This window comes from Schistocerca cancellata, chromosome 7 (genome assembly GCF_023864275.1).
Source record: "Schistocerca cancellata isolate TAMUIC-IGC-003103 chromosome 7, iqSchCanc2.1, whole genome shotgun sequence".
Lineage (NCBI taxonomy): Eukaryota > Metazoa > Arthropoda > Insecta > Orthoptera > Acrididae > Schistocerca > Schistocerca cancellata.
Genome location: NC_064632.1, coordinates 590,716,343 through 590,743,405, shown reverse-complemented (window position 1 = coordinate 590,743,405; position 27,063 = coordinate 590,716,343). Strand labels below are relative to the sequence as shown.

General features: G+C 43.7%; 1 protein-coding gene across 1 annotated transcript in view; it reads left to right on the top strand.

The window, feature by feature from the left end:
• Positions 1-26,528, top strand: part of LOC126092916 (lipase member M-like) — a 57,465-nt gene extending 30,937 nt beyond the window's left edge. The window contains exons 3-4 of the mRNA XM_049908647.1: positions 17,646-17,835; positions 26,413-26,528. Coding sequence (XP_049764604.1) covers positions 17,646-17,835; positions 26,413-26,528 — 306 coding nt within the window. The remainder of the gene's footprint in view (positions 1-17,645; positions 17,836-26,412) is intronic.
• Positions 26,529-27,063: the final 535 nt, after the last annotated feature.

Here is a 27,063-nt window from a genome sequence, read left to right as displayed (position 1 = left end):
GGGAGCCAGTATTAGAATCAGAATTTAAAAGAGCTTTGGAGGACATAAGGTCAAATAAGGCAGAAGGGATAGATAACATTCCATCAGAATTTCAAAAATCATTGGGGGAAGTGGCAACAAAACGCCTATGCACGTTGGTGTGTAGAATATATGAGTCTGGTGACATACCATCTGACTTTCGGGGAAACATCATCCACACAATTCCGAAGACGGCAAGAGCTGACAAGTGCGAGAATTATCGCACAACCAGCTTAACAGCACATGCACCCAAGTTGCTTACAAGAGTAATATACAGAACAATGGAAAAGAAAATTGAGGAGGCATTAGATGACGATCAGTTTAACTTTAGCAAAAGTAAAGGCACGAGAGAGGCAATTCTCACATTGCGGTTAATAATGGAAGCAAGACTAAAGAAAAATCAAGACAGTTTCATAGGATTTACCGACCTGGAAAAAGCGTTCGGCAGCATAAAATGTTCGAAATTCTGAAAAACGTTGGGGTATGTTATAGGGAGAGACGAGTCCAATATATACAAAAACCAAGAGGAAATAATAACATTGGATAACCAAGAACGAAGTGCTCATATTAAAAAGGGCGTAAGACAAGGATGTATTCTTTCGCCCCTATTGTTCAATCTGTACATCGAGGAAGCAAGGATGGAAATAAAAGAAGGTTCAGGAGTGGAATTAAAATTCAAGGTGAAAGGATACCAATGATAAGGTTCGCCGATGAGATTACTCTCTTGAGTGAAAGTGAAGAAGAATTACATGATCTGCTGAACGGAATGAACAGTCTAATGAGTATACAGTATGCATTGAGAGTAAATTGAAGAAAGACGAAGGTAATGAGAAGTAGTAGAAATGAGAACAGCGAGAAACTTGTCATCAGGATTTATGGTCACGAAGTCGATGAAGTGAAGGAATTCTGCTACCTAGACAGTAAAATAACCAATGACGGACGGAGCAAGGAAGACGTCGAAAGCAGACTACCAATGGCAAAAAAAGGCATTCCTCGCCAAGGGAAGTCTACTAATATCAAATATCGGCCTTAATTTGAAGAAGAAATTTCTGAGAATGTACGTCTGGAGTAAAGCATTGTATGGTAGTGAAACATGGACTGCGGGAAAACCGGAACATAATAGAATCGAATCATTTGAGATGTGGTGCTACAGACGAATGTTGAAAATTAGGTGGACTGGTAAGGTAAGGAATGAGGTGATTCTACGCAGAACCGGAGAGGAAAGGAATCTGTGGAAAACTCTGATAAGGAGAAGGGACAGGATGATAGGACATCTGTTAAGACATGAGGGATTGACTTCTTTGGTAATAGAGGGAGCTGTAGAGGACAAAAACTGTAGAGGAAGACAGAGATTAGAATACATCCAGCAAATAATAGAGGACGTAGCTTGCAAGTGCCACTCTGAGATGAAGAGGTTAGCACAGGAGAGGAATTCGTGGCGGGCAGCATCAAACCTGCCAGAAGACTGATGACCAAAAATAAATAAAAAAAGGAATGGTCCGGAGGTGTAGCAGGTCTTGCCCGCTCTGCGGTGTCTCAGTTATTGTTTGTTCCTCTCGCCTCTGCACTTTCTATCCGTATCATGTCGCCGAGGAATGTTACAGACGTTACATGTTACAGCTCGACAGCGAAAGGCTCGCAAAACGAAACGTTCGCTGTGTAGAAGTACATGATGAAAGGCCCCCAGGATGCCGTAAAATTAAGATTTATTAAAAAACAAAAATTGAAACACCGAGTAACCAGAGAGTCGGCAAAGACGTTAATTATGAATTCGCGGTAGGGCGCAGACAAATGAAGACAGACTCAGAGTCGTCATATTATGAGTGCGCGAATAATATTATATGGAAAAACAGTCTCAAATATTTTTTATTTATTGAAGTGAAGAGAAAAATTACAGGAAGAGGATTTTTGTGATTACGACAAGCGCCGGTGTCCCAGAAGTCCTCCGCTGCCTGCAGCTTCAACAAAAATGTAAGGAAGTCCGCTGCCCAAAAGAATACCTGTAAGCACAGAACATTTTAACAACGCAAACATATTCATATGCAATTATTCATTTTTAAATTTTTTTTAATATTACAGCTGCCGTCATACTGCGCCATTTGCCTTCTTGTTCACGGCTCGGCTCGATGCAGCAACGTATTGTTAGCAACGCGGTGCCTTCTGCAGCACAGACAGCACTTCTTCCGTGCCCCAGGTACCAAGTGTGACACACGGTATAAGCCAGACCTGATTCCCTGTCGTCCGCACCAAATAAGTACTTTAAAAATTTATATGTACACCCAGGAATCAGAACTGGTGTGCTGTGTAAAGGCCCTGGTATACATCTGAACAATTTTAATCACTTTCGTTTATTCCCTACACCTTTCAGGTTACAGTGCATGAGTATAACAGAATATCTATCCCTACCTTACACTCAGCACTGCCGTTGTTTTCTATTACATTTGCAATCAGTTTTCTTACATCGCCACGGCTCCATATTAACCTAAAAGACAGTCCAGGCTCCCTTTAAATGATGGTTTTTCCTCTCAGAATTTCTTTAAAAGTCATCATTCATTTTCCATCACAACAATGCAGCCATCAGCAATTAGCCATCTTTATCCTCATTATTAGAAAATTGTGATAGAATTGTATACCATTTATGTTAATAGGTAATATTATCTCATATTTAAGGAGCTTCCTTATCTTTTCAGTGGTTACAGTTATTTGAAGACCCATTGTTGGCAATATTATCAATATTTCCTTATAAGGTAAACCATCTGACAACTTCTGATTATCACCAAGACTCAGTTCAACATTGCACTTCCTCAACATGTACTAACAAATTAATTACTCGTTGTGCTGTCACATGTCTGTGGAATTGCAATCCCTATTCATCTTTTTGATCTTGGCCAACCTGTCCGTTTATCAATAGAAGACATTAAGTCTGAAAATGAGCCGTGATCACATTTTGGCACTTTACAGGTCCGTCTTTATCACCCAAACTTTTACACTTCTCTATCACCGATTTCGGGTGCTGCCATCTTCAGATCTGCTACAAACAAAAACAGGATGTAACAAACTAAGTTCACTTTGCTTGTACTAAATCTGTAAAAGGCCTGGAGCTACATAAGAAAGATAAAAAGTATTTACATCATTAACAGCCATGTATCTCAGCCCTACATACCATAAAATATTCTAGTGTAGCATAAACTTCAAACTAAACATGTAGAAACACAGTAAGTGCTGGTGATGATCAGAACGCATCTGGTATTTATACAAAAAAAACTGAGGGCAGCAGAGGGCACTTAACTAGAGTAAATGATTAACCAGTATTGCAAATGTATTGGTCAAAATGCGGTATGCGTAGTCATTAATTAAAATTGCATCACACGTCAAAACAAGTGTCTGACAATAAAAGATCTATTGACATACTATACATGGAATGAGATCCATACTTAAAATCCACATAAAAAGTAAAAATACTAATAATGTAAAGCCTGGTAAGGTAAAACATACTACTGCGTAAAAGCTAGTATAAAAAGTTTAAGAATGAAATTACGTCTATAAAACGAAATCTTCCAGTATGACAAAACAATTACCGTAGCCGTGAGTGTAAAGTAGTTAACGAAACAGTGATTATTAATAAACAAATCGATAGTCGATAATACATCCGGAATGGGTCTCAATGGCGGCGCCTCGTGACCTCTGTGTACGCGACCACACGGTGCTCAAACTAACAGATTTCTGAATATAACAAAATAAGCATTCAGGTTAAAGTCATTCTGTTCATTCAGCAGTGTTGCATAGAGCAGTTATTGAACCTACGGCAGGAAATGGAGATTTATGTACACGGAAAACGGCAAGCGGAATTACTGCTGAATTAACAGTATGAGTTTAACCAAAATGCTTATCCTGAAGTGTTCAGAAATCTACCAGTTTGAGCAGCCTCCAGCGGCTTGGCGCGCGGTCGTGCAGTCTGTTGTTCACTTCTCTTGTACGGATTACTAGTCTGTTGCCCCATATTTTTATTTACTTCACTAAATGTTAAAACATTAACGACACAAGCATTTCTTGGAAACTTACAGGTTTATCGCCCCATTAATAAAATTCCCTGTGTGCTTCACAGGCAACACGCCAAATTTGGTGTCTGATTCCATTTTTTCTTGTCCATTCACATTAAACTCACTAACATCAAACAGACTAGAATCACTAAGATCATTCAATCGGTTACTAGAAACATTTAAAATCTCCCATAGCTGCATCTGTTGAAACAATTTGTTCCAAATCCATCCACTACAACTGGAGATAACGGAGGAACGTCATCAATTAGAAAATCATTATTTAATGAATCACCTACTTGTCTTTGTTCAGGAGTCCTTCCTTGTTTGACTGGAGCTCAGCCGGCCGTGGTGGCCGAGCGGTTCTAGGCGCTTCAGTCCGGAACCGCACGACTGCAACGGTCGCAGGTTCGAATCCTGCCTCGAGCGTGCATGTGTGTGATGTCCTTAGGTTAGTTAGGTTTAAGTAGTTCTAAGTTCTAGGGGACTGATGACCTCAGATGTTAAGTCCCATAGTGCTCAGAGTCATTTGAACGATTTTTTGACTGGAGCTCACATGAAACTGAAACTCATCCTCGTCCCTCATATTTACAGAACTTGTAATCTCCCCACGGAAAATTACCCTCTACCACGCACCAATTAATCATTGTCAATGAAATCATCCACATTTATTCACTTTGGAAAAGTATCTGATGGGATTTTCTAGTAATATATGCGCCGACAGCTCGTCGACGCCAAAGTATTTTCTAGTACGTTTATTCTCTGGAATAACAGAGATACATATATGTATTCTCCATGGTTGTGAGACTGGTAACGAGGACAGCTTCGGAAGTATCTGTTGAAAGATTGACGGGTTTCTAAACGAGACATATTTGCTTTTCTTCTCGCTAAAGCGAGCTATTGACATTTGTGCCACTAGCGGGTTGTTTGAAGAGAGACTGTAAACGGAAAATAATTAAGACTTGGAACCACAAGAGATCGGGACATGTAATGGAGATGGACTGAATATACATTTTCCTTCATAAATAAGGTTTGTGACCCCTTTTATTCTGGAGTGAATGAACGAATGAGTTTTTTGTCTGAATCATTGATGATCGCGTTGGCCCTGTAATTAGTGGGGTAGTTTCTGCTGTGTCGAAGAGAGCCTGCAATCACCGAGTCTTTGTTAAATCGTCCAGAAAGGCTTCGTACACATCTGGAATTCGAAATCTTTCGTCAAAAGAACGAATTGTTCAAACGATGGATTTTCCCAACTGAATGCAGCGCTTAACAATAATAATAAGTGTAAAGATCTCTTACAGCAAGCCAGCCGCTGAACACTAAGACGAAGGGCTCCACCAGAGATTCTATTGGGCTGATTTCACGTAATGAAATATTATATCTAAAACTGTACATAGATAAAGGAGAGAGAGAGAGAGAGAGCGAATGAAAAATTAGAGAAAATACTAATAATCCTCCATTAGTCTAACTTTTCGCCTGTCTTATCACGGATCAGCCTAAAGACAAAACGGGAGGCCCTTACTTTACTGTATAGATTTATGTGTGAAAGTGAAGGGATCTTAAAGGCAACAGATACACGTCTATACAGACAAAACATTACACAAAGTTAGCGGCAAGCTGCATGCATTCATCATTCAGCATCTATTCTCCTTACATTTATACATTATAAACTGTCTCTTTCTTCCAACACGGCAAGTCTTTTAAGCCAAGTAAATAAAAGGACAGCAGCAGCAGCAGCAGCAGACTGTTCCATCTACGAGTTCGATCTCCGGCTTCAGTGACAGCGGTCTGAGGGGCGCCACCCACCGCGCGGGGTTAGCCGAGCGGTCTCAGGCGCTGCAGTCATGTACGGAGGTTCGAGTCCTCCCTCGGGCATGGGTGTGTGTGTTTGTCCTTAGGATAATTTAGGTTAAGTAGTGTGTAAGCTTAGGTACTGATGACCTTAGCAGTTAAGTCCCATAAGATTTCACACACATTTGAACATTTTTTTGGGCGCCATGCATACCTTGTAGCGTCGCCACGATCCGGTGGCTGCTACTGCAACTCCTGCCACCGCATCGGGCAATCCTGCGCTGTGTCCGCCGCCGCGTCATCTTGCTGATGTTTGCCGTCCGTCTCCCGTGGTGATGTTCCAGTACTCGTTCCATCTACCTCCTTTCTCCCTTTCTAGCGCGCTGTATCACTGTGCGAACCTGTTCTCTTTCAGAATTACTCTCGATCGTGGTTTCGACCTACTGCAGCTTTTTATTTCCTGGCGCAATATGTATCACGCGTGGTGGTGCGGTTTTGCTTCCGCTTACAGAAAAGATATCCACTGATATTTCGTGATTGTTCTTCTGCAGTCCAGCGTATGCCTAATCTGTTCTTTTTTCACTCGTTTGTGTTCACTCTGCGGCACATCACAGTCAGGTCTTAACTCGTAATTCAAATGGCTCTGAGCACTATGGGAGTTAACATCTGAGGCCATCAGTCCCCTAGAACTACTTAAACCTAACTAACCTAAGGACATCACATGCATCCATGCCCGAGGCAGGATTCGAACCTGCGACCGTACCGGTCGCGCGTTTCGGGACTGAAGTAACTCATAATACCGAAAGATTATTATCTCGATTCAGAGCTCCTAATACGTACATACGAACATAGACTCCACAAAGCAATTCTTCTAGCCCACAAAATTCGTGCGACCGTATTGTCTTCTGGTTGGCTAAGATACATTACAACCAATCCGATGTCAATATAAAACAACGCACTCCGGCGTCTTTTACTTTGGACCAATCGCAACTTTTTTTTTTGGAGTAAATTACTTAAAGAATAGATTTTAAAAAAGCCACAAATATCAATACTCTTTTCTTTATCTACATGAATTATCTGAATTGTTTCTTGTCTCCAAAGAACATAAACTGTTGGATTGCACGTTGCAAACTTCCCCCTCAGTATACGACTCACTCGTGCTGTCTATATACAATTTTCATGGTAACGTACTTGGTTAAAACCATGAGACTATTCACTTGTCATATTACCTCCGAGCCGGCCGGAGCGGCCAAGCAGTTCTAGGCGCTTCAGTCTGGAACCGCGTGATCGCTACGGTCGCAAGTTCGAATCCTGCCTCGGGCATGGATGTGTGTGATGTCCTTAGGTTAGTTATGTTTAAGTAGTTCCAAGTTCTAGGGGACTGATGACCTCAGATGTTAAGTCCCATAGTGCTCAGAGCCACTTGAACCATTTATTACCTCTTATTCAACCTTCATTCAGACTAATATTCAATCATATTAAATCACTAATAATAAATAAAAGCCATAATATTTGTATAAACAAACATTTGGTTTCCATAAGACATTGCTTTGCCTGCTTAGAATGTCATAGTCTGTACGATAGCCACACCATCCGGCCGCAGCCGTTCCCCCTCTCCGCTGGTTTAGAGTACCCACCTGTCACGAGACAACACTTACCCGTGACTCATCGTCCATATGTAGCAGCTCGCCACATATATATTACCGTAGGCGCAATGTAAAGTTGCTACGCCTCACGATCATCCAGTATTCGTCGCCTGATGCGATCTGTGATATTAAGGGTAGACGCCATTTTGATGATTCATTAGGGCTCTCCAGTCTCGGAACTTCACACAACTGCAGAAGAAACATAGAATTTGGAAGACTTAAAAGTACTTTTTGAATAATACCGACAAACTGCAGGGATGGATTCCTGACTCTAAACAGAGGGGAAAAAGGTGCTGTGAAAATGTTTCCAAAGACCGTTGCCACGGTAGATGGTGCTGACGAATGACATTTCCTCTGGGCACGTGCCGTGTGTTCCTTGTGTGCTGCTGGTGCCAGGGATGGTGGCGGTTGTCGTGCAGGATACACATAATCGTAGTTTGCCGCACATCATGTTAGTGAGCCAGTTGCCTCGAGCTTGTACCATGGTTCGACTCAATAGCCTGTAGAACCCAGTCCCCCAGATGTGATGCACGCACAGCGCGCCGCCTCCCTGCACGTTTGTCTGTCTGAAAGGACCCGTGGTCACACAAACGCCCAAAAAGGCCTCGAAGTGTTGTGTGATTTGGTTGTCTGCTTGGCCGTACAGAAACACTAACTCAGCTTGTTCCCGACATGAACACCGCACCATTCTGGAGCTTACATTAAGCTGTGTGCACCACACAGCTTGCAACATACGGGGTACACGGTTAGAGGAACTGTCATTCGTCAGCACCTTCTACCGTGGCAACGATGCATTTCTTGACGCATGTTCATAGGGTCTTCTTTCCTGCATCTCTAGTGAGGCACCCTTCAAAAATATGTTCAAATTTGTGTGAAGTCTCATGGGACTTAACTGCTAAAGGTCATCAGTCCCTAAGCTTACACACTACTTAAACTAAATTGTCCTAAGGACAAACACACACACCCATACCCGAGGAAGGACTCGAACCTCCGCCGGGACGAGTCGCACAGTCCATGACTGCAGCGCCCTAGACCGCTCGGCTAACCCCGCGCGCCTCAGGGACCCCTCCCTGCACCCCTGCACTCAGTCGGTTTTGTTGACGTTCACCCTGTACAGGGTGGTGCATTGATCGTGACCGGGGCAAATGTCTCAGGAAATAAGCGTCAAACGAAAAAAACTACAAAGAACGAAACTTGTCTAGCTTGAAGGGGAAAACCAAATGGCGCTATGGTTGGCCCGCTAGATGGTCCTGCCATAGGTCAAACGGATATCAACTGCGTTTTTTTCAAATAGAGATCCCCATTTATTATTACATATTCGTGTAGTACGTAAAGAAATATGAATCTTTTAGTTGGACCACTTTTTTCGCTTTGTGAAGGATGGCGCTGTAACAGTCAAAAACATATGGCTTACAATTTTAGACGAACAACTGGTAACAGGTAGATTATGTAAATTAAAATACAGAACGTAGGTATGTTTGAACATTTTATTTCTGTTGTTCCAATGTGATACATGTACCTTAGTGAACTTATCATTTCTGAGAACGCATGCTGTTACAGCGTGATTACCTGTATATACAGGGTGTTTCAAAAATGACCGGTATATTTGAAATGGCAATAAAAACTAAACGAGCAGCGATAGAAATACACCGTTTGTTGCAATATGCTTGGGACAACAGTACATTTTCGGGCGGACAAACTTTCGAAATTATAGTAGTTACAATTTTCAACAACAGATGGCGCTGCAAGTGATGTGAAAGATATAGAAGACAACGCAGTCTGTGGGTGCGCCATTCTGTACGTCGTATTTCTGCTGTAAGCGTGTGTTGTTCACAACGTGCAAGTGTGCTGTAGACAACATGGTTTATTCCTTAGAACAGAGGATTTTTCTGGTGTTGGAATTCCACCGCCTACAACACAGTGTTGTTGCAACAAGACGAAGTTTTCAAACGGAGGTTTAATGTAACCAAAGGACTGAAAAGCGATACAATAAAAGATCTGTTTGAAAAATTTCAACGGACTGGGAACGTGACGGATGAACGTGCTGGAAAGGTAGGGCGACCGCGTACGGCAACCACAGAGGGCAACGCGCAGCTAGTGCAGCAGGTGATCCGACAGCGGCCTCGGGTTTCCGTTCGCCGTGTTGCAGCTGCGGTCCAAATGACGCCAACGTCCATGTATCGTCTCATGCGCCAGAGTTTACACCTCTATCCGTACAAAATTCAAATGCGGCAACCCCTCAGCGCCGCTACCATTGCTGCACTAGAGACATTCGCTAACGATATAGTGCACAGGATTGATGAAGGCAATATGCATGTGGGCAGCATTTGGTTTACTGACGAAGCTTATTTTTACCTGGACGGCTTCGTCAATAAACAGAACTGGCGCATATGGGGAACCGAAAAGCCCCATGTTGCAGTCCCATCGTCCCTGCATCCTCAAAAAGTACTGGTCTGGGCCGCCATTTCTTCCAAAGGAATCATTGGGCCATTTTTCAGATCCAAAACGATTACTGCATCACGGTATCTGGACATTCTTCGTGAATTTGTGGCGGTACAAACTGCCTTAGACGACACTGCGAACACCTCGTGGTTTATGCAAGATGGTGCCCGGCCACATCGCACGGCCGACGTCTTTAATTTCCCGAATGAATATTTCGATGATCGTGTGATTGCTTTGGGCTATCCGAAACATACAGGAGGCGGCGTGGATTGGCCTCCCTATTCGCCAGACATGAACCCCTGTGACTTCTTTCTGTGGGGACACGTGAAAGACCAGGTGTACCGCCAGAATCCAGAAACAATTGAACAGCTGAAGCAGTACATCTCATCTGCATGTGAAGCCATTCCGCCAGACACGTTGTCAAAGGTTTCGGGTAATTTCATTCAGAGACTACGCCATATTATTGCTACGTATGATGGATATGTGGAAAATATCGTTTCCCAGACCGCAGCGCCATCTGTTGTTGAAAATTGTAACTACTGTAATTTCGAAAGTTTGTCTGCCTGAAAATGTACTGTTGTCCCAAGCATATTGCAACAAACGGTGTATTTCTATCGCTGCTCGTTTAGTTTTTATTGCCGTTTCAAATATACCGGTCATTTTTTAAACACCCTGTACCTCATTTATGCAATAAATCCTGAAAATGTAATAAATGCTGAAAATGATGTCCGTCAACCTCAATGCATTTGGCAATACGTGTAACGACATTCCTCTCAACAGCGAGTAGTTCGCCTTCCGTAATGTTCCCTCATGCACTGACAGTCCCCTGACGCATGTTGTCAGGCGTTGTCGGTGGATCACGATAGCAAATATCATTCTACTTTCCCCACAGAAAGAGATCCGCGGACGTCAGATCCGGTGAACGTGCGGGTCATGGTATGGTGCTTCGACGACCAATCCACCTGTCATAAAATATGCTACTCAATACCGCTTCAACAACACGCCAGCTATGTGCCGGACATCCATCATATTGAAAGTACACCGCCATTTTGTCATGCAGTAGTAACATCGGTAGAACATTACGTAGGAAATCAGCATACATTGCACCATTTAGATTGCCATCGATTAAATGGGGGCCAATTATCCTTCCTCTCGTAATGCCCCACCATACATTAACCCACCAAGGTCGCTGATGTTCCACTTGTCGCAGGCATCGTGAATTTTCCGCTGCCCAATAATGATTATTATGCCGGTTTACGTTACCGCTGTTGGTGAATGACGCTTCGTCGCTAAATAGAACGCGTGCAAAAAATTTGTCATAGTCCCGTAATTTCTCTTGTGCCCAGTGGCAGAACTGAACACGACGTTCAAAGTCGTCGCCATGCAGTTCCTGGTGCATAGAAATACGGTACGGGTGCAATCGATGTTGATGTAGCATTCTCAACACCGACGTTTTTGAGATTCCCGATTCTCACGCAGTTTGTCTGCTACTGATGTGCGGATTAGGAGCGACAGCAGCTAAAACACCTACTTGGGCATCATCATTTGTTGCAGGTCGTGATTGACGTTTCACATGTGGCTGAACACTTCCTGTTTCCATAAATAACGTTAACTATCCGGCGAACGGTCCGGACACTTGGATGTCGTCCAGGATACCGAGCTGGCGGAATTTTACGTGATACCACGTACTTATACGTTTGTGACTATTACAGCGCCATCTATCACAAAGCGAAAGAAGTGGTCCAAGAGAAACATTCATATTTCTTTACGTACTACACGAATATGTAATAAAAAATGAGGGTTCCTATTTTAAAAAACGCAGTTGATATCCGTTTGACCTAGCTGGTCAGCCATAGCGCCATCTGGTTTCCCCCTAAAGCTACTAGTTTTTTCGTTTGATACCTATTTCGTGAGATATTTGGCCCGGTCACTATATATACAGAGTGTTACAAAAAGGTATGGCTAAACTTTCAGGAAATATTCCTCACACACAAATAAAGAAAATATGTTATGTGGACATATATGGTTGTAATAGTGAAAAGGAAAGAGGGTACCATCGAAAAAGTTTCGCCTTTCTATATTCCAAGCGGCTTAGAGGTCATTGCTTGCACTTTAAAATCAGTCAGGCGATTATTAATGAGACACTGTTGCTATAAACTTCTAGTTCCCAAAAAGTTACGAGCCTCCAGAAAAGTCAATGCCTTGGGAAATACGCTATCGAAACTGAGCTACACACCACCTTGAATTACACCAAAGGTGATGTGACATTCCAGGATCTAGTGAGCAGTCCCAAGGAGGAACTGAAAGATGAGTGAGCTCCAGAAGGTACAATCGACGTACAAAACATCATGAAGAGGGTGGACGGGGATCTTGACAAATCTGACTCCTCTTCCTGACTTTCACCAGCATGGAGCTTCCTGATCACATAGAAGGCGGGTTTCCTTTGCCTAAGGCTTTGTATCCCCAACCTCGTGCGCTGTTTCAAATTCCAGTGCTTTGGTCATAGTGCTCTTGGAGGTCATTGAAGAAGCCGCTGTAATATAGCAAATGAAGGAATCACTTGTTCATCTCCTTTGAAGTGTGTGAATTGCTCTGAGGCTCACCCCGTGTGGAGTCGGGACTGCAGTGCATATCTTGACGAACAGAATATACGAGGCTTCAGCCTATGAAGTGGGTCTTCTACTTGTTCTGCTGCAGTTATTTCGAAGCCCGCTCCTCCCGCTAGAACGTCAGGAAACGCCATCGTCGCCGCCACTACGGGACTCTCTGCCCTTGCAAAGACTGAGTCTGCTCCACCATCCAACACTGCCACTACCACTTCTGCAGTGGTGGCTCTGAAGCAACTGAAGCAAAAATATCGAAGTCGAAGGCGAAAAACCGAATCGCCAATGGCAGGGAAGAGAAGAACACAGTCCAACGATGTCGACATCATTCTCCCTGACGTCCCTCTCGACTCTTCTTCAGAGCTTGTGGACCTCGATGTCAGACTGGCGCAATCATCTGGCCGCAAGACTGAGCCCCCACCCACTGCAGGCTCCCCACCCTCGCAGAAGGTCAGGATGAAAGTTCTGCTCCCCTGACAGATGGCTCCCATTGTGCAGAGGAACGTTAATGGGTTCAGGACGCATGTGGAGGAACTGAAACTCTTAGCGCAGGAAATCCTCTGTGCTTGTGATTGCACGAAACGCATTTTAAAACATCCGATGCTGCTGTGCTACTGGGCCATGTGCTGTGTTGCAAGGCTAACCTGATAGGGGACAGGGCCACGTGTTTGTCAATAACGAGCACCACTTCTCTGCTCCCCCCGTGGTTACCGACTTCCATGCAGGTTCAGTCGATATTCATGTGTGTTGGAAGATGACTGTTCGCTGACTTTATTTACTTTCACAAGATGCTACAGGCCCGGAGGCTCTCAAAGATCTTAAGGAAAAAGACGCCTGCCCATTTCCTCCACTGGGAGACTTGAGGATCATTTTAAGCCATCGGCCTCTCTTTATTCCCTCCAGCCCTCGCAGACTCTGTTCAGTTAGAAGTTATTAACGACCTTCATATCAGTGACCACACACGGCATTCACCTACTGGTTGGAGGGACACTTCAACAGAAGCCACCAAAATTGATGGTCAACATGGCTAACTGGAAGTGGTTCAGCCATCTAGCTGTGTTTTAACACCGAGACAGCGTCCAGGAATGAGTGGACCACATCTCATGAGTGATCCATCATGCCGCTGTCTTATCAGCCCCAAAGCCCTCATGTCATCTTAGGAGGCAACTTGTCCCTTGATGGACCAGCGACTGCCATTCAGCAATCTGGGACAGTCGTGTGGTTCTCCGACAGTTTAAGAACAGCCTAACAACAGATAACCTACTGCCCTTCTAGCCGCGAGAGCCAAAGCTCGACGTTTAATTAAGGTGAGCATGAAAAGGCCATGGCTATCTTTCCTGGACTCTGTCGACCGTTGAGCTTTTTCTGCAAAAGTACGGGAAACCATCAGGAGGATTTCCAGTAAACACAGTAACCAATAACAGCAGTGCAGAAACAGGGGTCTCTTTAAACAACACCCAGAGACATCAGTGACAATGGCAGAGCATTTTGAAAAGAGAGAGAGAAGTAGGACTTCGGATCCAAAACTTCTGAAGCTTACAGCTACTCTTGCTCCATGTGAGAGCTGGAATGAGTGCTGTCTCATGACACTGCACTGCATCACGACCGAACCTAGAGCTACATGCTTCGACATTTGCTTACAGCGTCAAAGGAAATCTTCCTCTAATATTTTAATTTGATATGACAGACAGGCGACTTACCCAGCTAGTGGAGAGAGGCTTTTCTGAAACCTCTCCTCAAACCAGGAAAGGACCGCACACGTCCAAAGTAGTTATCCGAGCGTCACCATAATGAACTGTATAGGAAAGATCCTGGAGCGAACAGTTAACCGTTTTCTGATCTAGTTTTAGAGACCAGGCAACTCTTTAGGCGGTCTCAATGTGGATTCCAGAGATTTCAGACCACGGTCAACAACCTGACTATACGAGAGGTGACTGTTCCGCAGCCTTTCCTACGTAAAAATCGCTGTCTCAGCATATTCTTCGATATCAGTAACGCGTACAACTCTGCTTGAAGACACAGCACTATCGTGCAACTCCGTCATGGAGTTTTCGTAGCCAGCTCCCCATTTCCATACGCTCCTTCCTCTCTAAGCGCTTTTTAGGTCTCCAGTTGGTGACGAGCTGTTTGATTATTTTGAGCAGGAGACTGGTGTTGCTCAGGACAGTGTTTTACGTGTTAACCTCTTTGCCGTACCCATAAAAAGTATCGCGTCTATCGTAGGGAGTTCTGAACAGTGATCCTTATTTGTGGATGGTTTACTGCTTTCTGTTCCTCCTCCATTGTTGCAACAGTGAACTGTCAGTTGGAACTTACAGTACGGAGGTTAGTGGAGTGGGGTTGTAAAGATACGTTTCCACTTTTCCGCAAATAAGGGTGCTTGTGTTTGCTTTAATCGTTCTCGTCGAATTATTAATTTAGCTGTCTTTCATATGAGGGACACTGTTTTAAAGACTCGGTGAACTTTCTGGGGCTCATCTTTGACTCCGAACAGCCGTGGTTACCACGCATGAGAGAGGTGAAAACCAGAACTCAGAAGGCAGTGAATATCATTGCCTTAGCCACAGCTCTTGGTGAAAAGACATGGCGCGTCTTCTCCCGTTTTATAAGCCTTTTGTACGTTTGCAGCCAGACTATGGATACACAATGTACAGGCCTGTGTGGCCTTCTTACTTGAAGATTATTGTTGTCATCCACCATGGGGTGTTAGGCTGGGCTCACTTACTTACAGGATCAGTCCCGTAGCCAGTCTCTAAGCTTCTATGCTGGTCCCAGGGAACCGGCAGCCACCACACAGCGGCATCTCCTCATGGAACGTCCTCATATGTCCAACTTCACCCTCGTACAACAGTGTTGTCTCCTATGGAAGGCCTTCTCTCCAATTGTCCACGAGCAACAATACCATTTGGGATCCATGTGTAGTGTGTGCTGGGTCACTTGGTGTGGAGCATGTACAACACCAAGGGTTTTCACTGCCTGCCACAACAGTTACTACAGAGGCCACGAGGAACTTTGCATTTGGTGCAGTATAGCAGAGATTGCATTCCTGCATATGTTTTTAATATGTTATTATATGACATTTTAACTGAGCAGCACAACTCTACAGCTGTCTTTACGAATGTGTCTAAACGGAGGGAAGCCATTGGTTGCTCTGTCGTTTTTCTTGATTGAAGTCCTCAAGGTCCATCTGCCTCTAAACTTCATCGTCCTCGATGTTGAATTATATGCGATCTTGATGGCACTGGAGCAGATGAGATGTGCTTCAAGCGCCCTTCACTCTCCACAACTGTTGTCTCCTGCAGATAAAGTAGACCAGAAAACCCAGCCCACCTTCCTCCAATTACAATGGGTCAAGATGGAGGTGTCTCTGCTTGGTACCAGGGTGCATGGCTATTGTATGGAACGTGAAGGCATGTGTAGCAACCAAGAAGGCATGTCGTGATCCTCACGTATTTCAGTGTGCATTCCTCGCTGCTGCGGTACAGCGCTATGAATCGATGGGAGGATGAATGGCTGGAAGAGACAGGTAGTAAGCTGCATCCAGTGGCGTATGTCTTTTCAGCCATGAAGATGAGGTGCTCCTTACGCTTATTCGCTTAGACCATAGTCCTTTGGTGCATAACTTCTTGCTCCGGAGCGGCGATACTGCAATGTGTGGTGCTTCTGGCGCACATATCGCTGTGCGCCACGTTTTACTGGATTGTGTTTTATTTTCACACCACAGTGGAGAGTCAGATTTGCTGGCAGATCTGGCCTGTATTTTAAGTGACGTTTAAACGAATGCGGTGAGGCTTTTGACGTTTAGTGATTTGCCCAATTTGTTTCAAAAATTTTTAGGGAGATGTTCTTAATGTGTTAACAGGATGATTGGCTAACGTGTGATTTTTGAAAGTCCTCAGACAGTCATAAATGCCTGTGCCGTTGCTGTATCTCCGCTGTCGTTTTGCTTCTGTTTTCTTCGCAGATGTAGTATCTTTTTAATATTTCTCCTTTGTTTTACAGCGTGTGATGTGGAACGTGTGTGTGGATTAATGCGAGTGGGTGACTGACAGAGTGAGAGAGTAAGTGTACCAACAATTTTAGCCCTTTTAACCATACTCGTTTTCTTTTAATACTTCTAATCTCGCCATTGAGATCCTGTGCACCGTAAGCAACACCAACAACAAACAAGGAAATGTAACAGTGCACACATTTCAGCGTTTATGACGTGATATCTCTTGAACTATTAATCACACTATGATCTATGTGTGTAGGAACATTCAGCGGCGTCTGTGGATACTGTCTACTATATATGTACGAATTAAAGTTAGCAGCACAGAAGTAATAAACTTAAACGTCATGCACGACGCGACAATTTTTCACGCATCTGAGTCTTTAGATGTCCCATCTCCTGACCTATTTGTGGCACCAATTACATAGTTTTTTATATGCATTTGGCGGTATTTATGGATACTGTCTGCGACGTTTCTTGGGAATAGAGTTAGCAGCACAGAAGTAACAAGCTTAAACGTCATATATGATGCGGCAGTTTTTCACGCATCTCATTGTTCATGATTTCGTTTCCCCTGAGCCAGGATAGGTGTGTCGTTCCTACCCCAATAGCAATTGTTACACAACAGTAAGTGATATACGTATGGTCCAAGTTTAGTTGAAATCGGCCCTGTGATTTAAGAGGAGATGTGAAACATGCATACATACATTTATTGATACATATACACATACATTTTTATAATATGTATGGATTAACGGGCGTAAGCAAATTTGTGGCATTATTTTCTGAACGGCAGTCGTTCTTTGGTGGGTATGTCAGTGGCCTGCCTTCCTCAGTGCTGCCAGTCTGGACCATCCCCAGGACACCAGTGGCCCAGCTATGCAGTTAAGGGGCGGGGTCGGCGGATCTTGTAAAATGGCTCTGAGCACTATGGGACTTAACTTCTGAGGTCATCAGTCCCCTAGAACTTAGAATTACGTAAACCTTACTAACCTAAGGACATCACACACATCCATGCCCGAGGCAGGATTCGAACCTGCGCCTAGAACCACTCAGCCACAACTGCCGGCGCGGATCTTGCAGTTGCTGTTACTTACCGGATGTGAACTCTTTGCAGACAGACGGATGCAGAGATTACGGCTTGACGTGCGAGGCACACACGGTGGAAACTGAGGACGGCTACCAGCTGACAGCTCACCGAGTGCCAGTTCCTCCGGGCGTTCCCCGCCGTGGGGCTCTGCTGGCCGTTTCAGGGCTCATAGGTTGCTCTGACAACTTCCTCCTGCCCTTCCCCGAGAAGTCTATGCGTATGTATCAGTCTCATCTCTTGTAAACTAACAACGTAATTGTACACGTTTCTCTCATGTATATAATCCAGGTTATAACCATGTACCATAAGGGATTAATACACTCCTGGAAATGGAAAAAGAACACATTGACACCGGTGTGTCAGACCCACCATACTTGCTCCGGACACTGCAAGAGGGCTGTACAACCAATGATCACACGCACGGCACAGCGGACACGCCAGGAACCGCGGTGTTGGCCGTCGAATGGCGCTAGCTGCGCAGCATTTGTGTACCGCAGCCGTCAGTGTCAGCCAGTTTGCCGTGGCATACGGAGCTCCATCGCAGTCTTTAACACTGGTAGCATGCCGCGACAGCGTGGACGTGAACCGTATGTGCAGTTGACGGACTTTGAGCGAGGGCGTATAGTGGGCATGCGGGAGGCCGGGTGGACGTACCGCCGAATTGCTCAACACGTGGGGCGTGAGGTCTCCACAGTACATCGATGTTGTCGCCAGTGGTCGGCGGAAGGTGCACGTGCCCGTCGACCTGGGACCGGACCGCAGCGACGCACGGATGCACGCCAAGACCGTAGGATCCTACGCAGTGCCGTAGGGGACCGCACCGCCACTTCCCAGCAAATTAGGGACACTGTTGCTCCTGGGGTATCGGCGAGGACCATTCGCAACCGTCTCCATGAAGCTGGGCTATGGTCCCGCACGCCGTTAGGCCGTCTTCCGCTCACGCCCCAACATCGTGCAGCCCGCCTCCAGTGGTGTCGCGACAGGCGTGAATGGAGGGACGAATGGAGACGTGTCGTCTTCAGCGATGAGAGTCGCTTCTGCCTTGGTGCCAATGATGGTCGTATGCGTGTTTGGCGCCGTGCAGGTGAGCGCCACAATCAGGACTGCATACGACCGAGGCACACAGGGCCAACACCCGGCATCATGGTGTGGGGAGCGATCTCCTACACTGGCCGTACACCACTGGTGATCGTCGAGGGGACACTGAATAGTGCATGGTACATCCAAACCGTCATCGAACCCATCGTTCTACCATTCCTAGACCGGCAAGGGAACTTGCTGTTCCAACAGGACAATGCACGTCCGCGTGTATCCCGTGCCACCCAACGTGCTCTAGAAGGTGTAAGTCAACTACCTTGGCCAGCAAGATCTCCGGATCTGTCCCCCATTGAGCATGTTTGGGACTGGATGAAGCGTCGTCTCACGCGGTCTGCACGTCCAGCACGAACGCTGGTCCAACTGAGGCGCCAGGTGGAAATGGCATGGCAAGCCGTTCCACAGGACTACATCCAGCATCTCTACGATCGTCTCCATGGGAGAATAGCAGCCTGCATTGCTGCGAAAGGTGGATATACACTGTACTAGTGCCGACATTGTGCATGCTCTGTTGCCTGTGTCTATGTGCCTGTAGTTCTGTCAGTGTGATCATGAGATGTATCTGACCCCAGGAATGTGTCAATAAAGTTTCCCCTTCCTGGGACAATGAATTCACGGTGTTCTTATTTCAATTTCCAGGAGTGTATGTATGAGTTTCAAACAAAGAAATAAGGAAATCGAGACCAATCCACTGTTACCCTCCTGACGACTGTCCCATGTATGACACGTTGTTTCCACTGCAGACCCTTTTCCTGTTGACAGTTTTCCTCGGACCTTCCTTGTGTAAGGACACGGGACTATGGCATAGAGCTGGTGCAGTGGCAAGGGTGTTGAGAAAGTAGTGCTGGTGCTGGCCAGCGCTAGCAAGGGAATTTCGGCTGAAATGTAAAACATATGTATTCAAATTTGCACTACAACGATTGGAGTAGTGCGTGGTGCCTGGTGCAAAGTGTGACACCACAGACAACCCCCATCCCCCTACTGCCTCATGGCCCACCGACAGCGCCCTTAGCTGCAGAAGGCTGTGCTGGTGGTGTGCTGCATGTGCTCCATCTGTGTCCCACTCTGCAGGCGCTGTTTGCTTCTTATCAACACATGCCCCAGGTGGTGCTGTGCAGCCACGTGCAAAATAAGTCGGCCATGTGAATGTCTGCCCTGATTCTCGTAGAGGTCTGCTGCTGCTGGAAGAGAAGCTCACCCTGCTGTGGATAGAAGGGAGAACCGATAGAGGTACTCACGGTACCCTCCGCCACACACCGTCAGGTCGCTTGCGGAGTATGGATGTAGATGTAGATGTAGATGACAGTCGTACTACCTTGAATGTGAATTGCTGTCATCCAAGACACAAGTATGGCTGCTGTTGTTGAGGCTGAAGATGGCTCATCTGTCGTACTGCTCCAAATTAATAGATGCTGACTTAAGGGCCTCCGGAACGCCCTATACTTGCAATGTTAAAATAACGCTTATAAATTACATCTTTCCTCACAAAGTATTTGAGGTAGGAAGTTGAACTTTTTACAGATTATTTATTGGAATATGGGCTACAACTTAACACAGGGATTTTACAAAATTTTAGTTCAGTTATTAAAGATGATTTTTTTTCAATTGTAATGAAAATTCACAACATTTTTTTGCAATTTTTTATTTATATATTCAAAAATATACAGTTTTTTTGGAAAAAGGCTGTGTTAAATTATGCATAAGGTACTATGTAACATTTACTGAAAGTTTGAAACAAATATGTTTGGAAGATCCTTAGAAAACATGTAATTAGTATGAGAAAATAAAAGTTTTGGGAATCGAGCGACAAAGATTGGATTAACTTTTTAGTGCATTCCAGGTCCATAGGATGGATTATCTTCATCCTCTGCAAACTCCTCCTCCAGCTTCCTCTTGTTCCTCCTCCTGTTTACTCTTGCTTGTATTTCTAGACTCTTTACAGCCCTGTCTGCAGCCCGAAGCCGTTCCTTGTCTAAAGCAAGCATCGCTCGTACCATGTTAGAATCTTATTATTTACAGTAATAACACATACCTTTGGCTTTCCAACATTTCTCCTTTTCTTAAAAGTCTTCAGAGGATTTCTAATAACTTTACTTTTACTCATTATTATACTTCAACAAAACAGAGACTCAAGAAACAGAATTAATTACGAATATTTTCGAGATAACCACAGAGTAAATAAACATGAAACAATCGACAATCACACCAGCGATATATATTGAACCATCATAGGTTAGCCACAACACATACTTTATCTCACATCACTAAAATGTATCTGATGAACACGGACGTTAATAATAACACCATTTGACAGCAGTTTAACAGCGCCACAGTGGGTCACGCCCGTGTAGAACCCATTTCAAAAAAAAATTAAAAATAGTTGTAGTCTTCGGAATTGAATAAATTATATATCTATTAAAAGGTAATAGTCTGCAGATTCAGAAAACACAAAAAAGTAAAAATTGAACTTTTCATGATTTTGAGCCTTTCCGGAGCCCCTTAAGTCGATGTCTTTGGGTCGTTGTAGTGGCTACCCAGACTGAAATCGGGTGCTCACTGACCAATGATGTGGCGGAGAGTTGCGTGCCCTGGTGTCTTGGAGGTTGCTGCCAGACCTGTGCATAGCTGTGCTAGAATCATGGGTGCAAACTATAGTGGCAGATGGCAACTACATTCTGCCAATACGTTCCTTCGAGGCCCCATAGTGTGGGTACTTTCCTCAGGCTGGTTCATAGCTGCACTGCTTTTCTGCCTATGTCGCAGCCCAGCCTGACCCGCCTTGTGGTGGGAAAACAGGCTTCTTTATTAATTTACACACCAGAGCCTCCGCACCTTCCTCCTCGCCTCACATGATGCTGAAGTGCATCTCTCATGGTGAAGCCCAAAATTAGTGACAGCGTCACACTGGTCTCATCTTTCTAGTACCTTCTTATTTCGTAATTTATCCATTCATGTAGTTTTTAACATCTCCTCTAATACGATTTTATCTTTTATTTCCACACAGTGTGGAAGTCTCACCCATATTACGATGTTTTTCTGACTATGGCGTCTACAATTTCTACCTTGATATAAAGTGAATTATTAGTATCAGAATACTTACTCTGTTGTCTAGTTCATCCTCAACCAGTTTGCGGTTTGTGATGGTGTGACCCATTCAACACTAGCAGTAGCACTGTGACGTCTATGAGGCTCATATTTCATACCTCTTCCCTCTAGATTTTTCTGTCAAAAAAATTTTCTTTCACTCTCTCCACTGCGTCTTGTAGATACCAGCTGGAAACACTGATAGGATATAGCCTTCCCTTACAGCTTTCTTGACATCAGTTATGTTTCATTATTACTCCCTTTTTTATATTCTTACAAGCATTTATTATTTATTTTCTTCCCCTCGTGATCACTGCAATGTCGCCACACGATCATGCCATTCCATTAGATAAATAACATTTAAATATAGTGTACAGTACTAATAATGAATGACTATAAATATTTACTGAGTGAGAATTTACTCTCAAATTATTAATGGTGGACAGAAGAAGAAGAATGTTATAGTTATTTCTACTGTCAAGAGATACTAACAGTTACCTATAATTAAGTGGCATAACTTTGGAAAACCCAAATTAATATGGCTGGGCCAGGTAACAAACCTGAGTTACCCTTATATAAACAGTAACAGGCGATTTATTTTAGTAATTTCTCAGTAAAAAAAAATACGTAAGGAATTCGTGCAGCCAACAGATCAACAGTTAATTTACTACAGAAGTCCCTTAATTTGTGTTTCAAATAATGCAATATGTCAGCTCATCATTTCTTTCAGAAGCATACTGAAAATTAATAATATAATTTATTTGTGAATGATGAGCATGGGCATGTTCGTCATATACACATTATTTCCTGCTGTGTTTGTAGAACGAGTAAAACTATTCCCCTCACTGAAGCACATATATTCAAGAACGAATATAGGTAGAGACAAGGTGACCTCTGACCTCATGGATGTGAATGGATTTAGTTTCATTGAGAATTTTGAGCGTCCATGGTAACGCCCCTTCAGTGACGTTGTGATAACCTAAGAATACTGTGGGTATTCGAGTATTTAAAGCATACATGCCTGCAACTTCAGTTGGGATGTCACACAGCCTACACCACTGTATAGGGGATAATATCACTTTAGTGCCACAATGATGTAGTTTCTCGAAAGTTGCACCTAGCGTGAAGTTATAGTCAGATTTCCTACCAATGCCATTTACTTTGGCATCATTTTAAAATGGGTGCACCACAGCAGCATCTGAAAAAGAAAATAAATGAGTTAAATAAGCACACACACACACACACACACAAAATGAAAGCTCACTTGAGATTAGCAACTAGAGGAGTGCATGGTGAGAGCTCACTTGAGGGTACTGAAATGTGTCCAACTTTGAGTATTTCGTATGAAGCAGAAAACTGCCCAATGAAGACTACATTAACGTTACAGCAAAAAGCATTGTGTCAACATGCTTCCAAACTGTACCAAAATATCCAGCAAAATACAAAAGGCCAGAGGAAAAGTTCTCCTAAGTACAGCTTTCACCATCATCACCACTCTCAGCACACACACACACACACACACACATATATATATATATAGGGTTGTCCATTGATAGTGACTGGGCCAAATATCTCACGAAATAAGCATCAAACGAAAAAACTACAAAGAACGAAACTCGTCTAGCTTGAAGGGGGAAACCAGATGGCGCTATGGTTGGCCCCCTCGATGGCCCTGCCATAGGTCAAACGGATATCAACTGCGTTTTTTTCTTTTATTAGGAACCTCCATTTTTATTACATATTCGTGTAGTACGTAAAGAAATATGAATGTTTGAGTTGGGCAACTTTTGTCACTTTGTGATAGATTTCGCTGTAATAGTCACAAACATATGAGTTACAATTTTAGACGAAAAGTTGGTAACAGGTAGGTTTTTTAAATTAAAATACAGATCGTAGGTACGTTTGAACATTTTATTTCGGTTGTATATAAATACAATTGTGTATATAAAAACAATTGTGTTTGGGGCTGATCTATTGCACTTAGTAAGGTACCTACTGTTTGAATCTTGAATTCTTAGCAAGTGAATAAGAAGCTGAAATATAATTGGGGGAAAGTAGGCCATTTATAGATAGCGCTACAGGTTCTGTAGACCAGAAATAGCATGTCTAAGTGCCTTTCTATGTTACATCCTTGGTGAATGCTAAGTGGATTGTCATGTTGTAGGAAGTAGCTCAGTTGCGACTAGCATAGCTGAAATAACAAGTTAACAGGCAGACTCAGACACAAGTTATGACTTTCACGGGAAAGAAATGTTTATACATTGTCAGGCAGCATGACAGTAGTTGCATCATGTATATGTGCCAAACATTACACAATGGCAGCTGCATGGCAGCCAACACTGTGACACCACAAACCAGTGAAGTGTGTGGGCAGCCTGGACTAGTGGGAGCCATGCAACGCTATTTGGCTGGATGCTGTGGTGGGGAATTCTCTGCTCTCAGTACGTGTCTCATTCCTTCATATCTGAACCGCCATAGCGGGCAGACTTGGTTGCTGGCAGTAGCATCGGTAGAGGGCCTGCACAGTCACTCTGACTGTGGGAGGGTGCTCTTTCCACCACATTCGTTTTAAAGAAAAATGTAACCATCTTTATCCTATTCCAGGGGTAGTGGTAGGAGCACTAACTGGCTAGCAGGTGGTTAGGGGAAATTGTTTCGACACATCACACGTGGACTTAAAGGAACTGCAGTGGGAGAAATCGTTTAAGCATATAATATGCATGAGTTTTAAACATAGAGATAAGTGAATTTTTGAATTTTATACAATTTTAAAATTATAATACGGTTTGAGCCTTAAAAATTATGAAATCTTACAACTATATAGGCTCAACCCTCTTGCAAGTGTCCCGGCAACCGTGCAGGTTACACTAGTATCCACAGTTTAGCCATCTTGAGTTCTGATGTCATATGGTTGGGAAAAATATACAAAAAATGCAAGCTGCACCAGGCTTCCCAGATCCGCCATTTTGGATTAGCATCTTGGAGCTAAATAACCTGGCAACTATACAGGCTGCACCAATATCCCACAGTCCACCATCCTGGATTCTTTAATTACACACTAACTGGACAATTGTCAGTCTAGGATATTTTAATTTCTCATCATATTTCACCTGAGACAAGCGACTTGAGTTATCAGAGATGTGGGAAAAACCCTTGAGCGTTGTTAGGCTCTTTCCAATTTCCCATCAGCTTTGAATTTCCTGCATGTTTGTAAAAAGAATTGTTTCCCTGTGACATCAGAGAGATGGGGTAGGGGGGGGAAATATGGTAAAATCGCATGTCATTGTGATGTTATATGAAATGAGAAATGAGACTACAACAGTACCCCCACAGCCTCACTACTACTAGGGCTGCAGTTATCAACGTTAGAAGGCGTTAGTCGGAAGTGTTCCAATAGGTGCATAGTGGGAAATGTCATGTAAATACGAAATACAACTTTCATTCCCTGGTAACCCTAATCTGGAGTACAAACCCTCTCACAATGTGCTGTGGCCGTTTGGGTTTAGACTTGTTAAGGATTAGTTGTTTTTTCATCTTTACTGGAGAGATAATTGGGTAATTAGTGATGTGGAAAATGACTATGACTCCTATTGTAATTATATGACTATGTTGTAGAGACTCTTTTACTGTAGGCATTATCCAAATTCTGCATCATGTAACAAACTAAAACATTGTCCCACAAAGTGTCATAATGTACAACTACCTGATGGTCACTACTCATTTATATTCTATTATTCTTAATCATCCATCTTATAGTTTTAGCGATTTTGAACATCTCTTTTCAGTTTTATTTTTTAAGCTTTATTCAACTTCACAATTACCAATAAGGTACCCTGGTTTTTTTCTCGATTTTCTCATTCATTTCTAATTAGTGATTTGTAGTTTTCATTTTGAACATTAAGTTCTATTACTTATTAATTTATTCATCGTTAAAGATATCAAGCACAATGTTCATCATCAGCAAACCAAACAGGTTACAAATGTGCAATAACTGTATTTCATTTACGTTGATAATATTACAAACTAAATAAAAATTTACAGTACCAAGATGAAGTAATGTTGCACAACAGAATGAAGAGATTCGTGCCATTTGTTGAGAGCTGGTACCATTTCGCAGTGTGATGTAAGTGCCCACAAAGTTTCTAGATGGGATTATCTTTACAGAGTTATCCGCAGACTGAATGGTTTGTACTTATTAAGGACTTGCTGCGCAGCTACTAAGAAAAGTGAACAGTATTATACGGCACAGTAGTAACATTCGGGAGAACGAGGGTCCAATGTCCAACCAATAACAGGTATCTTAGTTTTCCAAAATTTGTCTACATGACTACAGACAAATGTCTGATGTGTCCATCATCACAAGACCAACGTTTATTCCATCTCCAACAATATCGTGACCAATGGGATTTGAAACCTCTTACTCTTAAAGAAGACAAATGTGCCAGCATGACATTTCTAAAACTTGACAGAGTTTTTACTGCATGTGGAAAGGGGAGTGGCAGGCTAAGTGTGTCGATGGACCAATTTTTGGACTATACCTTCCCGTGCAAACAGATATTTTTGAAACAATCCTCATGGAATGCGTGAATGACAGTGGTTTTTCTGTTGCCAACAGTGAAACCTTTGTCCAACGCGGGGTATGACGTCGTGCTGGGGAACCTGCGGGGGTCCGCCTACGCGGGCCACCGGCGCTGGTCACGCAGCCAGCCAGAGTACTGGCGCTTCAAGTGAGTAGCCGCCGCGGCACTACCCCACTACCTGGACTCGCTCTCGCATACCGGGGGCAACAGTAGGGGTCAGTCGTCCTGCACAACTTTCCACCCCCAGTGTCGTGACTGCTGAAGTACTGTGGCACACCGACAGCCGACCGATCACCTTAACAATTAGGCTACCTGAAGTGAACTTTCATTGTCACTGATGCTCCACCTACGATTTCTGAACAGTGCTCCCAGGGGTTCTCCAATGGGGTTTGTGGGAATAGCATCACTGGGGAGGGGGGGAAGGGGGGCGGGAGTGGGATGGATTTGGTGGAGGACTTTGTAGGCGACTTGCCTACAGCAAATAATTGCATAGCCGTCCGGTATAATGAGTTAACGGAGTACAATTTATTCGTGAAAAACTCACACTAAGAAGAAAACTAAAAACAACACAGAAGTAACAAAAACTAGGAGATTCTATAGTCTTACGGCAAAGATAAAAAACAACACATGACCAAAAAAAAACTCTCGTGCACTTTTGATCTCACTTTGCATTAGACATGAAAAAT